The sequence below is a fragment of the Aquarana catesbeiana genome, linkage group LG04 (assembly GCF_042186555.1).
Source record: "Aquarana catesbeiana isolate 2022-GZ linkage group LG04, ASM4218655v1, whole genome shotgun sequence".
NCBI classification, from domain to species: Eukaryota; Metazoa; Chordata; class Amphibia; order Anura; family Ranidae; genus Aquarana; species Aquarana catesbeiana.
The window spans coordinates 619,413,254-619,430,963 of record NC_133327.1 but is presented as its reverse complement, the minus strand read 5'-3'; the positions used below and the strand labels follow the sequence as shown (position 1 = coordinate 619,430,963).

At 43.4% G+C, this 17,710-nt stretch overlaps 1 protein-coding gene across 1 annotated transcript in view; it reads right to left on the bottom strand.

Annotated features, from left to right (window-relative positions):
* The window catches only part of ITPKB (inositol-trisphosphate 3-kinase B), a 164,132-nt gene that overhangs the window by 143,382 nt on the left and 3,040 nt on the right, over positions 1–17,710 (bottom strand). Inside the window, exon 2 of the mRNA XM_073628302.1 lies at positions 1,466–2,789. Coding sequence (XP_073484403.1) covers positions 1,466–2,623 — 1,158 coding nt within the window. The 5' untranslated portion in view covers positions 2,624–2,789. The remainder of the gene's footprint in view (positions 1–1,465; positions 2,790–17,710) is intronic.

The window sequence follows — 17,710 nt, the reverse complement described above, 5'->3', positions numbered from 1 at the left end:
GACACAGACACAGTCACGCTCTCCTCTATGGGGAAATCGTGTGGTAACAGATCGCCCATCCATTTTCAGATGATCCTATCCGATCGGATCCCCCAGATGGATGGAAAATAGGACCCCCATCTGTCTGGATTTTGCGGGCAGGAGCAGATAGCAGCGGGTGTCAGTGGACACGTGTCCGCTGACATCCTTCGCCCCAAAGAGGAGACTGCAAATTCCAATCATACCCGCCTCAAAAACTGACAGGCGGACCTGATGGGAAAGCCCGTGTGAAAGGACCCTTTAATGCTTATAGTGTGCATGAAGGTAAAAAAACTTTCTGTGTGCAGCAGCCCAGCCCCCCTAATACTTACCTGAGCCCCCTCTCAATCCAGCAATGTCCACAAGAGCCTTGGCTCTCTGGGGACCCGCACTCCTTATTAGCTTTTTGCTGTCAATCACAGCCAGTGAGCCAATCAGGAGACACACAGAGCCACGGCTTGGGAATGTGCCTGCTTGCTGTAGGGGCATTCGGAAGGAGGGAGGAGCCAGGAGCACCGGCGTAGGACCTGAGGAGAGGAAGATCCGGGCTGCTCTGTGCAAAACCAATGCACAGAGCTGGTAAGTATAACATGCACAGCTGCACTGGATTTTGCACTCTCCAGTTTAGTAAATCAACTCCATAGGCTAACATGAAGGAGAGTTTAGAGGCAGAGAAAAAAAAGCTCAAACGCCTGTAAAAGCAGCTTTTTTTAGCTTAAGTGTGCATGAGCCCTTTAAAGTCTTTCCTCCATTTTTGATACATTAACATGCATCATTGCACAATTATGCGAAGAAGCGCATTTAAAAGTAGAAGCAATAACTTATGTTATAACAAGCCCATAGGCATAAAAGGGCCCCAAAATGTATAGCCATAGAGAAACTGTAAATAGAATAAATAGTTTGCTTTACTATTCGTAAAAAGTTTGTAAAGCTTTTATTGTGTAAACTAAAGTAACAAAACTTTAACAAACTCACAGAACAGGTTCTAAAATATTTGAGAATCAAGGACAAGATGATTTTATTGCAACTAATTGCATACAGTTGTAAATGATTACAACAGAAATATTTTGATTGGCTTATCTTTGCTCATCTAGGAAAGACCAGATTTGTAAAATTGGTCACAGTTGCCCACTAGGTTATGTTTTAGACTAAACCCTGCTTTTATTTTTTGGAACAAAACTGTTGGGGCTTCTAAAAATTCAGAAGGACATTTTTTTCTACCTGGCTACTTATGTAACTATATGATGCCGTGCAATGTTCCAGTCCACAGCAGCAGGACATCAGATGAGATAATCTTAATGTTCTGCGATTACAATAGCACAACAGTCATTAATGGGAAGTGATAATACGGAACAGATTTGAATATATGAAGTCACTTTTCCACAACGTGATAGAGTAAGTATGATATGAACCAAATAAATAACACAATAGATCTCAGTGCACTTACCACTTTTGGCTTCTGCTCAATCGTCTGAAGGAAGGGAGTGCTTTGTTCTGGGGATCTTTCAGGATCACTGGAGACATCATCCTCAGATTCATCAAAAGAGGAAGAAAATCCAGTAGAAGAAGCGGACGAAGAGGATAGTTTTCGGGGAAGATTTGTCGGGTCGATGCTAGGGCTATTAAGGTCCACATTAAAATCACCATCCTCCCCATGGTCAGTGACTATGACCGCAGGAATGGGAGAGGTCAAACCATGAACGTTTGACTTGCAGGTGTCCTCTAATGGAAAAGAAGTGTCGAATAGCTTACTGGGGGCAACTACTGAAGAGCAAGTGTTGAGTAGCGGCACTGTATTTGTTACATTGTTAGTTCTATAAATGTCCTTTTCGACAGTGGTCATAATAGAAGAAGTTGTTGGAACCACCGTTGGAGCTGTAGAAACCACTGAATGACTTGTAGATGATGGTGGCTCCTCTTTTTTGGGCCAAGAGGGTTTTCTTCCCCTGTCCTGACCAAATGTAAACACAGTCTCTTCTTGCCTTGTGTGTCGTAGAGGGGAAGGTGACCTGCTGCCCAGTCGAGGGCTTCTAAGTATTGGGGAATTTGGACTATTTTGTGCTTGAATATGAGCTTCAAAAAGTCCAACCACCTGATTCACTTGAACATTCTGAAGCTCACGTTGTATCCGTGCTATGCGCCTTTTCTCCTCGGATTCAGTGTTTGCAGTCCCAGAGCCATTACCTTGTCCAGACCCCAACCATGTCCCCAAACGTGAATCTATCACCGAAACTGCTTCTCCAACATAACTACCCTGAAGTCGAAGCGGTGAAGGACACCTCCCAACTCTTGGCAACCTTGGTGACTGTCCATCTCTGCCATTCCAACTTGGGCTTCGGCTTCTTGATGTAGTCCGTTCTCCTGGCTCAGGAAAAATAAAAGAAGAAGAACCATTGTTTCTAGGAGAGTTCCCAGGAGTAGATGGTCCTGGGCTGTAGAGTGGCAGTGACGGACTGACCAACAGTGGACAATAAGTGCTCCGTCTGTCCGGCACAGGCAGCACAGGTCTCTGGCAACTTGGGCTCGTCTTTGTCACACTGCCCGTCTTCCCATTGCTGTTATTCATTATCACCAAGCTATTCAAGGCATAGCAATACACAGCCATAGTCCTGTGATAAGAGGAGCTAGAGGTGACCGAGGCACTGAGCACCAGGAGCTCACAATCTGTGATCCCAATGACTTCTTGTCTTCCAGGAGAGTGACATCACTTTTGAAGGTATGCAGACGAGAAGTAAGCTGGGCTCCTGCCCAGACCTCCATAAACAAATTATCTGTAAAACGAAAAGAGAGGGAGGGAGAGAGAGACACACATGTAAATGACTGAGTACTCACTCTTGAGTTCTATCTACTTTGACTAAGAGAGAGACCATTACAATTTGGCAGTGACAAGGACAAGAAGAGCTCATGTGATGTAATCCACAAGGATGGGAGACCTGTCATTTGCATGGACCTGCCCAGAGTTTAATACCTGTGCTGCAAACAACAAGCAATGTCAGATGGACGAGAACAAACTTGCAGAAGCATGCTACGAATGTGAACTTTCAGTTCCATTTAGTAACCTACTCTAAAACATGTATGTGTAGTCGTCTATCCATGATTATCCTATCTGTGTTCTGGAGAATTAAAATAGATATAAACCTTAACTCATAAACACTTGCCTTTTTCCAACTTTCTTACACTTTGTTGAATCAATGTGCTGTGGGTCCCATGCAACCTCTTTGCGTCAACTTCTTCTCCACATGCACTCTAGCGATGGCTGCCTGACATTTCTCGGGTGGGCTTTCTGATGAGGACAAGACTTGACCATGCCTGCGTAATGTGTGTTGAAATGGCCAGTAATAAATCTTTACCAGGCGCTCATGTGACAGAATGACAACACAGGTGGCACAACTGGGAGATGGACACAGACGGTTGTCACTCTATAACAGGGAGTGCCTGATCAAGGGCCTCCATAGCAGGATTACAATGTGGTATTTTCATGAAAGTTGAAGACCTAAAAATGCTGAATATATTCTTTGTGCTGTACAGGATGCTGTACCCAAGAACCCATAGTGCAAGGATCTCCCTGCCCTGGCTTCATCCATTTTGTGTACAAATACTGCAGCTGCTGCCTTTTAAAATATGGACACTTACCTGTCCAGGGGGCCCGCGATTTCGGGAACCCGAAGCCGATCTGTTCCTCGGCTCTCAGGTGGAGGCACCGCCATCTTTGGTAAGGGAATCAGGAAGTGAAGCCTTGCGGCTTCACAGCCTGGTTCACTACTGCGCATGCATGAGTCGCGCTGTGCGATCCCACTGGTCCCTGCTGTCTTCTGGGATCTGTGTGTCTCCCAGAAGACAGCGGGGGGGACGAAGGAGGCTCTGGATATGGCATAGATATCCCCGGATACTGCGGCTATCTATGCCTGGAAGTGGGAGCAAATACCTGGATTATCCAGATATCTGCTCCCCCATCCCCCCTGAAAGGTGCCAAATGTGACACCGAAGGGGGAGAGGATTCAGAAAAGCGGAAGTTCCATTTTTGGGTGGAACTCCTCTTTAAACATTCCTCCGCTAGTTATCAAATCACTAGTTTGAAGGGGGGAGGGGGGCACCTCTGACACGAGGAATTAAAGCCCTACCTCTACCAAGATGGCCTCCTCCACTCAGAACAAGGAATGGTAAGTGAGTAATGGAGAACAGAGCAAATGCAGGAACGCTATTGGCAATATTGGTGACTAGTCTTTTGCCCTCTGTCTGTCTTTTTTAGGCAAAGCTTCCACAGTTCAGGTCTACTTTGAACATAAGGCATCAAAACCACTGTTCAGTACAGAAAATAAAAAATGTTTTCTGCACTGCTCATGTCCGCTTTACAACAGCATGATCTAGTTTCACATTTCTATAACATAAACCTGCCATTGGTTGCTATTGCTTGCCTACTTCTGAAAATACTAGTTAGCTGTATCTCATGCTGATCTGCTGGCTTTTTTGCAGGGGTCTCCAAACTTTCTAAACAAAGGGCCAGTGTACTGTCCTTCAGACTTTAGGGAAGCCAGACTGTGGCCAGTGGGAGAAGAAAATGTACTAGTGTAATTGCTAGTAAACAATGCCACATCTTTAGTGGGAGGAATAGCATCCCATCATTGGTGTCAGTGGGTGGAATAATGCCCCATTATTGGTGTCAGTAGGAGGAATAATACCCCATCATTGGTGTCAGTGGGAGGAATAGTGCCCCATTATTGGTGTCAGTAGGAGGAATAATGCCCCATCATTGCTGTCAGTGGGAAGATTAATGTTCCATCATTGTTGTCAGCGGCAGGAATAATGCCCCTGTTGGTGTCAGTGAGAGGAACAGTGCCCCATCATTCATGTCAGCAGCAGGAATTATACCCCTGTTGTGGTGTCAGTGGGCAGAATAGTGCCCCATCACAAGCGAGAGGAATAGTGCTCCATTGTTGGTGTCAGTGGCAATAATTATGCCCCTCATTGTTGGTGTCAGTAGGAGGAATAGTGCCCCAAGGGCCAGATAAAGGCATGCAAAAAACAGAAAGAGAAAAGGAGCTAAAGCCAACCTGGCAATTACCATTTTCAGGTGGAGGCCAACAATTACAGCCCATGTATTTTTCTCATAAATAGCGTCTTTTACAGGAAACCTGTCTCAGCAGAAAGTGGACCTGTCATCCCTGACTTGTTCTTGGACTGTTATTCTGACTCTGGCTTCGCGGACCTGGAGCAGGTAAGTCTGGAAAGTACAAGCCTGTACTTTAAAAAAAAAGTTAGCAGCAGTGGGCCTTTAATTAGACTTGTAGGGACTGCTATCCTTCCTAAATATCCCACCGTTATACAGCACAGTGCCATGAAAACCTCCTTCGGTGCCACTTCAGGCATTGGTCTACTTCCTGTTTTGTAGGGGTGAGAAAGGAAACTCGAACTTTTGTACTTCCCCCTCTGCAGCAAAATAAACTTGATGGAAGAAAAAAAAAAGTTAAAAATTATTTGTGTGTACAAATACATTTCCTGAATATGTACAATAAAAAGTTAATTTAAAGTCAAAACCAAAACATGTATCTATGGCACCAAGTGTAGAGAGGAATGTTACAGGCATTGGTCAGAATTAGGAATGCCACAGAGAGGCGCTACAGGATCCAGGGAGCTGGCATCACAGACAGTCTGAAAAACAATCAGGTTAATTAAAGCTATACTCCAGGAAGGTTTACCAAATGCATTCAGTTATAAAAACTATTTTATGGCCACGTAAAGCCAAAACTTTTTTATTTATTTTTTTTTTATTTCAGTATGGAAGGATTAGAACCCCTATCAGATTTTATTACTACATATAGGATAACGAATAGAAGTGCCGCTCCATGTATAAAAAGTCTTAAATATTTTAAGACAATCAAGGAAAAGCCCAGTTCTGTAATTAGCAATAAATGGTCCATTCAGACAGGCGCAGACACCCATCCTGTGTGCTGAACCGCTGTCTTCTGCGACTGCATGCACCTCGCAGCTGCATGCAGGCAGCCTACAGAAGTGGATGCAGATGCAGTGGCTGGACAGACACAATCATATGTCAAATTTTGACATGCATGCAGGAGCGGTGCACAGATCCGAACACAAACAGTGTGTGCTCCGATTCAAGCACCTGCTTCTGCATGCATGTCAAATTTTGACATGTAGCTGTGTCCACGTAGCCGCTATGTCTGTATCTACTTCTATAGGTGACTTTCAATTCTCTGAAATGCAGCAGCTTTTCCTGACACTCTTATCATTCTGGACTTTTATACGTGGAGGGACACTTCTATTCCTTATCCTATGTTTTCCTATAACCATTCAAGGAGGTCTTATGCTGCGTACACACGAGCGGACTTTTCGACCGGACTGGTCTGACGGACTTTAGGCGGTCTTCCGACGGACTTTCCGAACAAACAGACTTGCCTACACACGATCACACCAAAGTCCGATGGATTCGTACGTGATGATGTATGACCGGACTAAAATTAGGAAGTTGCTAGCCAGTAGCCAATAGCTGCCCTAGCGTCGGTTTTTGTCCGTCGGACTAGCATACAGACGAGGGGACTTTTCGATAGGAACTGGGTCCGGCGGAGTTCCGACGTAAAGATTTGAAACATGTTCCAAATCTAAAGTCCGTCAGATTTTCGACCAAAAAAGTCCGCTGCAGGTCCGATGAAGCTCACACACGGTCGAATTGTCCGCCGGACTCGGTCTGTCGGACCAGTCCGGTCGAAAAGTCCGCTCGTGTGTACATGGCATAAGGAGAAACAGAGCACCCAATCAATAAATACAAAAATGTACAAACTTTTATGCATTTACACACTAAGCAATCCAGCGCTCTTCATTTCCTGAAAAATTAGCAAGATTTTTATTACTGTCTTTGTCCCCCACGGGGAGATCGTTCTGTATTCATCATAGCGACCACGTTCGCCTATATGGAAAGTAATTGAAAATCCTGAATTGCTGCTTCTCCTTTTACTGTCCAGTCACTGGCTGGGGGGTGGGTCCAGAACAGTCTGTTAGGAAAGTTGAAAATTTGCTGACTAAAAATACCAACCTACTCATTCCCTTTGTTCCTCCCAACACCACCTGCTCTCTAGTTCCCTTGTCACCTCCTTCCATGCTCGCATCCAGGACTTTTCCCAAGCCTCTTCTATCCTATGGAACTCCTTACCCCAATCTGTCCGACTATCTCTTACTCTGTTTGCTTTTAGACTATCCCTGAAAACCCTCCTCTTCAGAGGAGCCTATCCTGCCCGCACCTAACACCGCCCTGCCATTGGAATCAATGGGCATGCAAAGTGCCCTCAAGAGCCCCCAGGCCTGATGATAGATGCGTGCAGCCTATTGCATTAGGGTGTGCACCCCAAGGCTCAAACACACACGCCTTTCTCTGCAGCCTCAGATGCACTTGACAGCGAATTAATTGAAAGTGATTTTTGCTGAGCGGCTTCCTGTTCATTCACAAAACGGAAGCATAGTAAACATAGTTTACTTTGCTTCAGTTATGATTGAACACAGTGCGTGAGTGTGTTCACTGTGTTCATTTAGAAAAGGAAGGGGCCGGTAAATTACATTTTGATTAACACCGTCCCCCACTCTTCATCCTGAAACATCCCCTGCAGCAGCCGGGGGGAGAGGAGAGGGGGGAAGCCAGCTGTACTGCAGTGGGGGGGGGGGGACACAACATGGGGGGGGACCCAGGCAGTAGGGGGAATCGTCACCACACAGAGTGATTAGGGAGTGCATAGACACATCTGGCACACCCCCTGCGCACACCTATGGTCCTGATGAAAGCAGTGGGCTGGTTCTTGGGAGGAGTTATGCAAATATCGAAATGCCTTGATGGGTGGATGTCAGTCTGGAGGAGTGGGTGTTCCTAGGAAGACTCCATTTGTATGCAGACCACCCTAGGTAATGCCCACAATGATACTGAGCCTCCACGGTCAGTTGAAAGAACTAACATTTAATTTATTAAAAGGGGTGGGCCAGGAACAGTCTGGCTGGGGAGGAAAGGACTAGTTGATATCAGATGTTCCCTAGCCAGGAAATGAGGTGAGCTCTATCTGACTTGTTGCAGCTTCTAATGCATATTGTGAGAAGCTCACAGTGTGCAGTGAAACCAATTTCTGTAAGGAAAGAAGCCTGTACAACTGTGCTGAAGGTAAAGCTAAAGTTCAGCTTTAAATAAATATAACAAAAATCAAGCTGGCTGGTAAAGCAGAGCCCTGAAAAGACAGATCTGAAGCAGCGTGTACGCTGTGCCAACCTTCCACTTGGCTCCAGCTCCCGGTGATATGCAGAAGCAGCTCCAGTGACAGGTGATTCCTCTGTGCGTGGCATCTGTGTTTGTGCTGCGGAGAGCCGTCCACAGCTGGGAAGCACTGGGAAATCCCCTGCTGCTGGCATTGGACTGATAAACACAAACCTCAAATACTACGAGGAGCCTTCAATGGACTGCTGACTAAAATAGAAAAACTTTCAGCTGCGAGGACACGACTGCAAATGTCAGATAAGAAGTCCGGCCAGAAAAGAATCCACAGGGCGAGCGATTACAGCTTAACACCGGGCAAGTCGCTGAACACAAATACTAATGTATACAAATATAGGAAAATTAAGTGGACTTTTCAGTGGCTTTACAAAAGTCCATGAATACATTTCTGACATGTCACAATATCATACCTCCCAACTGTCCCTGATTTGGAGCAATGTCCCTCTGTCCCTCATTCCTCCTCATTTGTCCCTCATTTTGGTCTGATCTATATAGATGTATATAAAAATATAAAATGCGCTTTTTATCTATCAAAAAGTGTTTTCCAGCGTTAAACCTTTCATCTGATTTCTAAATTGCTGCATTTGTAAATTCCAAAAGCCAACATAAAGGAATAGTAGTGGTAAAAAAAAGCACTTGTGGGTTTAACCAATCTTGTGTTTTTTTTGTACAATTCTCCTTTAAGGGGGCGTGACAAGGGGTGTGTCCTATGCCTGCATACTTTTGCTGATAGGTGTCCCTTCATTCCCAATCTTAAAAAGTTGGGAGGTATGCAATATAGAGCCGTCAGCTGGCTGCAGGCAGGAGAAAGCATTTCCTCAGTCTCCTCTCAGCAGTGATAAGACTGCAACAATGTAACATTGTGCATTGCATGTGGTTGGGGTGTGGCCCCATAGAACTGCATTAGTTGCATTACAGAGGTGGCACTGCCCGCCAAAAGTGACATGCTGTTTACATTTTTCTGCAGCTGTGAAGCTCAGCATCATGACGGCAGTATGTGTACAGTCGTAAATGGCTGTATGATTAGTGTTCAGGCAGGTGGTTGGGGGGGTTTGGCAAAATCGTGGCTCAACAGCCTGGTTTTACCACCGCCCCCTTGGACACACATGTGAATAAGCCCTTACAGAAAAAAGGAAAAGGTGAATCCTCCACACCCCTCATTGCATTTACCTCTCTGGGTGATACAATATCACTGTCCATGCAGGATCAGTGTGGTTCTGATTGGTCAGCGCTGGCACGTGACTGCGCTGACCATTTAGAACTGCTCTGATCTGTCCTGGCATATTTAGGGAAAGAAGAAAAAAAGCAACGCAGTATTCAAACCCCAGGACCGTTGCACCGGGCTGTAAGGACGATGAAAATGTATTACCCACGGAGGTAACTGCAGCAGAGACTGGGGGAAGGGTGTAGAGTGCTAAGCTGGCCATACATGTTCAATTTCCTTGTACAATTCTCCTTTAGGCTCCATTCACACTAGCGCGTTTTTTGATGCATTTTGCATTTTGCAGAAATGCATGGGAATTTTTTAACATGGGTTCCTATGGAACATGTTCACATCAATGCTTTTTTGTATCTCTGCGTTTTTGGAAAGGGTCAGGGACTTTTTTTCATGCAAAAAGCAGCGTTTTGCATGTAATGGATTTCAATGGACAAGCATCAAAAACGCAAGTGCACCGTTTTTGCAGCGTTTTTGCAGCGTTTTTGGTGCGTTTTTGGTGCGTTTTTGCCGTTTTTTTTTTTTTTTTTTTTTTATTTTTTTTTTTTGTAATTTTTTTTTAAGACTGTAAAAAAAAAAGAAAAAAAAAAAAAAAAAAAAAGGCAAAACGCAAATCGCGGCAAAAACGCGGCAAAAACGCCGCAAAAACGCTACAAAAACGCTGCTCAAAAACGTGCCAAGCATAAAAAAAAACCCTCCAAAAACGCTCAAAAGCAACATGCATAGGTGTGAATCGAGCCTTAGATTTACCTTAAACGATGTAGTTTCCAGGTGCCTGCCTCATTGGATACAATTGAAAATTGTTTAGTTTTGACCTCATGGTTTTTGGTAAATCTAAAGGTAAATTGTACAAGAAAATTGAATTTACACTTTATAGATAAATCTGGTGATAGGTCGACTATAATTGAATATATATATATATGTGTAGAAATATATTGGCAACAGGTGATCAGGAAAATAGGAAAAGTGTTAAATGAACCAATTATGGCCACACCTGAACTCTGTTTGTTGGGAATACGAAGGGAAAAGAGAGGTAGTAGCAGATATAATAGGATGCTCCTGCAGGAAGTATTATTTCTTGCAAGAAAACAAATAGTAGAGAAATGGATTCAGCCGAACCCACCGACTGTGAACCAGTGGGTTAGAGCAGTAAATCAGGTTTTACCTTATGAAAGAATAATGTACGAGCAAAGGGGTAATCTGCAGAGATTTGAGAATATATGGGCAAAGTGGAATAGATCATGTTTTACATTGGATGTAGGAATACCTGAAAATGAAGTATAAAGTGACCATGGAGAGAGTGGAGGAGAGAGAATGGAGTGATTGACAGGAGAGAATGTAAAGGTAAATGGAAATATATGAAGAATTGTATAAGGATACAAAATGTTAATTTATGTGGATTAATTTGTAATAAAGAGTATTGGAAAAAAAAATATATATTCAATTATGGGAGAGAGAGAGAGAGAGAGAGAGACACACCCCTTTTTACCTGCCGTCTAGTGCTGGCCCTCACTTTTTTGGTAAGCTAATATAAAGACTAATTTAGGTACTTATACTAGCTGCAGTTACAAATACATTGAAGGATTTTAACCTGAATACATAGCTGAATTCGTTTGTATTTCTATCTGGCTGGAATTCAGTATGTATGAGGAACCCAAGATATCACCGCAGGCACTAAACTTTGCCCTTTTTTTCCAAGCAGCCAAGGTTGTATGTAACACAAGGCCAGTGCCTGGGAAAGCAGAGTAACAGCGGGCAGTGCCAGAGCACAATATTTACAGGTTTGTTTTCCATCTGTAGATGCCAGTCATCCCTGAAATTTAACATTTGTTGCTGGAACTTTTTTTTTTTATTGGATTTGCCAACCAACTGCAAACAAACAAAAAAAGATCCTCTCTTTCTCACAAACGTTGAGGGTTATTTACTAAAGGCAAATCCACTTTGCACTACAAGTGCAAAGTGCACTTGGAAGTCCAGTCGCTGTAAATCCGAGGGGTAGATCTGAAATGAGGGGAAGCTCTGCTGATTTTATTATCCAATCACGTGCAAGCTAAATTGCTGTTTTTTATGTTCCTTGCATGTCCCCCTCGGATCTACAGTGACTGCATTTCCAAGTGCAATTTCAAGTACACTTTGCACTTGTAGTTTGCACTTGTAGTGCAAAGTGGATTTTCCTTTCGTAAATAACCCCCTTTGTGTTTGTTAATGGGCCCTCATACATCATTACCTGTATTTTTTTTTACTGCAACTAGTATAAGCATCTGAATTTACCTTGGCATCAGCCCTGTGCAGTTCCTGTACAGTAGGGCTGGGGGAGGCAAAAGCAGCATATGGAGCATGCAGATAGAACAGTTGTTCTCAACTCCTGTCCCCAGGACCCACTAACAGGCCAGATTTTAAGTATTACCTTGGGGGTATGCAGACTAGAATACTGCAATCACTGAGCAGCAAATAATATCACCTGTGATGTATTTCGGTTATCTTGCAAACCTGGTCTGTGAGTGGGTCCTGAGGACAAGAGTTGAGAACCATTGAGATAGGAGAATGTAGAGTGCCAGAGAGATGAGCTCATCATTGTGCTGCTTCTCCTTTATCTGTCCAGTCATTGAATAGAAGTAGGGAGCGGATCAGAAAGTGAAATTGCAGCAGAGAAAGATTAGGTCCCATTGTCTGCTAGACAGGGGTGAGCTGTGTAAATCTCAGGATTGGATCGACAGATATACAAAACTTTTTGGCAGTCTGTGTACTTAGCTCTTCACCTGGAGTTCAGATTGAAGCTGTCTTTAAAAAAAAAAAAAATCCATGTTTCTGTCCAGACAGGACAGAAATATCTCTCATCTTAGCAGCCAATGCAGATCCGATGGGGCCCAGTAAGTAAGAAAGAGCTTCCCCACTAATTATTTTAGGAATTTTGAAACAACTTTCTGTCCAGCCAGGACACTATATCTGCATGGAGTTAGCATGTTCTTCCTGTATTTATAAGGGTTTCCTCTGGGTATTCTGGTTTCTCACACTGCACTGACATGCTGGTAGGTTAATTGCTTCTATCTAAACAGACTCTAGTATGTGTGTGCGTGTATGTATACATGTGTGTTAGGGACCTTTAGACTGTGAGCTCCTTGCAGGCAGAAATTGATATGAATATACAACATATAATGTGCTGAGTAATTGTTGGCACTATACATTATAAATACCCAACCTAAATAAAATAAAAAAAAATAATAAAAAAAAAATACTGACCAAACTTGTATTGAGCGAACTATGAAGGTCGCCATGCCTCACTTCTACTTCTGAAAATGCTAATTTGTTGGCTATCCTACTGATCTGATGGCTTCACTATCCTATGATCTGAGTAAACAGCATGCTACCTATCTCTGGGGATTTCTGTAGCAATAAAGACCATTGCACATGTTAGTAAGAAGAACAGATCGCAGCATCAAAGAGGACTACTGGAAATAGTTTTGGCCGATTCACTATTGCATTATGGTAAGGCCCAGTAAAATACATTTTACCACAGGTTATTCAAAGACATTGTAACATACGAACCTAAGTATATTGTATTACATCATTCTGAACAATTTCCACATTGTGGCAGCAAATACTAATTTGCTAAAAAGCCAAGATAATTTGCACTTTTTTGGGTTGGCAGCTCATCTGCAATGAATGGGCTGCCTTAACGAAACACTCATTAGCGAGCCTGCGGAAATGCACTGCACTGTGACAACCTGGATGGGCCATTGCATGTAAGGATTGACCAGGGGGTGGCAAAAGGATTGATTTACTATGACGGGGACAATATATGTGAATATTTACATTAGGTGACGTTGTGTTCACTTCAAACATCCAATGGCGTTCAAGCAAAAAATCAGCATTTCACTTGCACAGGATTGAGTGTGCAAATTTAGCACTTTATTCGTAATGGTAACCAAACAATTTAACTTCTTTAGGGAACAAATCTGAAGCGAGAGCTGCCTAGCATCGGATCTGCTCTATACCATGTACAAAGATTTTCCCACATGTTGGAAAGTTTGGGTTCCAAATATCTCTCATCTCCTCCTCCATGCCATAGTAGAAGCAGTAGACAAACAGGGATTTTAAAAATGAAATACAAATGTGTGTACAATGTTTTCTTCAGTTTGCCAGCTAAAATTGGAAACTGTATAGAATTGGGGAAAAAAATCCAATGAAAAATAATATTCTTGATAGGGAAATATATATAGTTTTTTGTGTATTGCCCTATCGGAAATATTTTTTTTTCCTTCCTCATACTAGACAGTTCCCAATTTTACGTAATGAATCCATCACTGGGCATCTCTGCTATACAGGAAACCCCTGGTATTTTTTCCATCAGCACTAAGTTATTCTTATCATCCTGATGTCCCCCGAAAGGATGTAAGACTGGGCTTCCCCTGAGCATCAACAGTGACCTTTTCTTCCTCTGCATGGAGACAAAAATATTCTCCACAAGTGCTATTTTAAAGTTGCATATACCATAAGCCTATGGTCACTCGCAACCTCGCCAAATGTAAATTACACTATCCTATGTCCACTACATGTTTTTTTTTTTTTTTTACCCAATATGCCCCAGGCCAATACACCATAAGGCAACCTTTCTCAACCCTTTTATCATGAAGGAACTTTTAAAATAACATTCAGGTCTGCCAAAAATTATTATATATGCAGATGACTACATTGGTGGTAAATAAGAGAAGGGCTCCCTCACACTGGTGGTCAGTGAAAAGAATGGCCATTACAGTGGTGGTCAAGGTAATGCCCCAATACATTGGTGGATAGCTGGAAGAATGGTCCTTACACAGGTGGTCAGTAAAAAGAATGCCTACCTTGGAGACAGCTAACAAGATCATTGGTGTTAGTAGTGCCTAAGACAGGAGTGTCAAACTCAACCTCAACCTCATCGTGGGCCGCATCAGCACCATGAGCGTCCCCAAAAGGGCCGGCCGTATCTGTAAGATTAGATGTCCAGCGCATCCCTTCCCCTTACATTAGATGTCAAGAGCCACCCCACCATCAGAAGTTGAGTCCCCTACTCTCCCTAACATCACAGTGCACCCCCTTTCCTTATGCTGCTGCTGGGAAGAAGCTGGAAGCATTGCTTGAAAGCAGAAAGTCTGGAGGAGGACAAGAGGAGGGCTGGAGCTCTCCTGCAGCTGCAGGAGAGATGTGAGGGCCACATAAAATGGCCTGGAGGGCCGGATTTGGCCCACGGGCCTTGTGTTTGACACCTGTGGCCTAAGAGAAGAGAAGCTCCACTGGTCCAATGAAAATAGCTCTGCCGAGTGATGTTGGTAACAGAACTATACAGCCACCATCAGGCCAAAGATTAATCCACCACTGTTCACTCTTCAAGGAACCCCTAGAAACCTCTGGAGGAACCTTGTTGAGAATGTATGCCATAATTTCTCTGCCATCATTCATTTTTCTACTTCCTCTGTGGGTGTCCTTAGGTTTCCCTTTTTATTTCTCACTCCAAGTACCACCACATATAACAGAAAAATGCCCCCCCCCCCCCTTAAAGTGGTGTTCAGAATGCCATCTTTATAGACAGCTAAAAAGATAGCTGGTGTCACGTAGCTGGCTTTACCAAGTTGTGTTGACCCCAGAACTATGCAGACACCATCAAATAGAAGGTCAATCCGCCACAGCTTAAGCAACATCTGGAGGAACCTTTATGGTTTCATGGAACCCTGCTTGAGGATAGCTGGTCTAGGGCAGGGGTCTTCAGACTTTTTAAACAAAGGGCCAGCTTACTGTCCTTCAGACCTAAGGGGGGCCAGACTGAGGCCACTGGGAGTAGAAAAGGTCTCAATGTCAGTAGGAATAAACTATGCCCTATCTTTTATATCAGTGGGGGGGGTAGTGCCCCATTATTGTTGTCATTGAGCCCCATCTTTGGTGTCATTGGGAGGAATTGTGTCCTATCTTTGTCATCAGTCCCCATTGTTAGTGTTGTTGGGAGGAATTGTGTCCCATCTTTGGTGTCATTAGGAGGAATTGTTCTGCATCTTTGTTGTCATTGGTCCCCATTGTTGGTGTCATTGGGAGGAATTCTGCCCTTTCATAGGTGTCAGTGGGGGGAATTATGTTCCATTTTTGGTATCAGTGAATGAAAATAGTTCCCCAAGGACTGGATAAAGCAAGCAAAGGGCTGCATCTGGCCCCTGGGCCACAATTTGGAGACCACTAACATAGAAGATAGACAATGTTTTCACATCATTGCTTGTAGGGAATTTAAACTTAGAAGAGCTTTTTACAATGAGCTAATAAATAATAATCTCATATTTAAACTAAATCTAATTTCTACAGCTGGCTATTCACATGGCAACTTTCTGTTGGGGGGGGATTTCAGATTTATCTGTGCGGGTTTCTGCACTTCTGGGAATTGGTGCGGCGTTGCACTGATTTGGACGGTGCCATTGCCGGCAATAGCCGCCGATTTGGTATACGATTTCACATGTAAAATCGCATGCCAAATTGCTGCAATGTGAACCAGGGCTGGAGGAGGATTCATTGCAAAAGTGCTGTGTATAAAAAAACAATTGACATTTTTTTAATACTTGTTTACTGATTACCCATGGAAAGTTTCACCCCTCAGACAATACAATAATCCCATCTTGGTTGCTGCACAGGGTCCACAAGCAAGCAATCTCCAGTTCACTAATGAGGGAAATTAAGCACTACACTGTTGCTGCCAATGAAGGGCTCCTTAACACGGGCATACGTGTAGTTTCTGCATGAAAAAAAGGTTGTTGCTGGCAGAGCTAGAAGATCCAGCATAAAATCCGTGCATACAAGCCTAATATCTTCAGGTCTATGCATTTAAAATCTGCAGCTGTGTCTTACCTTTTTTGTTTGCTGTGCATATTTTCTTGTGAATATGCAGCAGTGTGTATGGAGTGATTGATTAGTGCTTCATCTAAATGTGTGCAAAATTTTCTACTGTACGCAACTACGCATCTAAAAGCAGTATTTTTTTTTTTCTACCCTTGTGATTGAGCTCTAAAAGAAGCCTTGTCTTTTGTTGGTATCTCTCTTCCACTAGGACTAAGTTCACCTCTCCTTGCCCATGAGCAAACTTCTACACCCCATTGTGCAATCTGTGTAACGTAGCAACATGTCAGAGTCATTTAGCTGTCACTTCTGCCACCCCTGAACAATAAATTACCTTCCTGTTCATTCAGGTGATCGCACTAACTACAACATGACACATAACTTACACACTGTTGTGCTGCTCTATGGCATCTGAGCCGGAGAATAGTAAACAAATACGCAGGCGTCCACAACCATGATTTAACTATATCCCTACCACACAATGCCAGGTGTACCCCAGAAGGAAGGGGGGTAATTCTATTGCTGTTCATGGGGTACATCCAACTTTGTTTCCTATAACACTTTTAAACTTCAGCAAATGCTAAGGCCTGGTTCACACCTATGCATTTTTTAGTGCGTTTTCAGTTTTGCAGAAACACACTACAGTCCATTTAATATGGTTTCCCATGGATGAAGTTCACATCTTGACTTTTTTTGGAAAGGGCCAGGGACTTTTTTTCTGGTTCTATAGACTTCAATGGTTCAAAAGTGTGTATTGAAAAATGCAAGATGCACCTGGAATATGCAAACTGCAACCTGCATAGGTGTGAATCAGGCCTCAATCATCATTTTACAACAGATCAGAAAATATTTTAGCTGCTTATTAGAGACAAGGGGGGTTATTTACGAAAGGCAAATCCACTTCGCACTACAAGTGCAAACTACAAGTGCAAAGTGCACTTGGAAGTGCAGTCGCTGTAAATCTGAGGGGTAGATCTGAAATGAGTGGAAGCTCTGCTGATTTTATCATCCAATCATGTGCAAGCGAAAATGCTGTTTTTTTATTTTCCTTGCATACCCCTCGGGTCTACAGCTACTGTACTTCCAAGTGCAATTTCAAGTGCACTTTGCACTTGTAGTGCAAAGTGGATTTGCCTTTAGTAAATAACCCCCACTGTCATGTTTTAAAATGCTTTCAGGAAAAGACTGTCCTACAAAGATGTGATATCAAAGGGAGTAATCAGCATTCAGAGTTGCGGGAGGCCCTGGAGATTGACACTGCTGGAGGTGTCCCATCTGGTTCTGCGGGACCGGTTCTTTACAACAGAGCAGTGTTGAACGGCGTAGGCATCAGGAGAGTTAAGCAATTGGCCTCTTCTTTACAG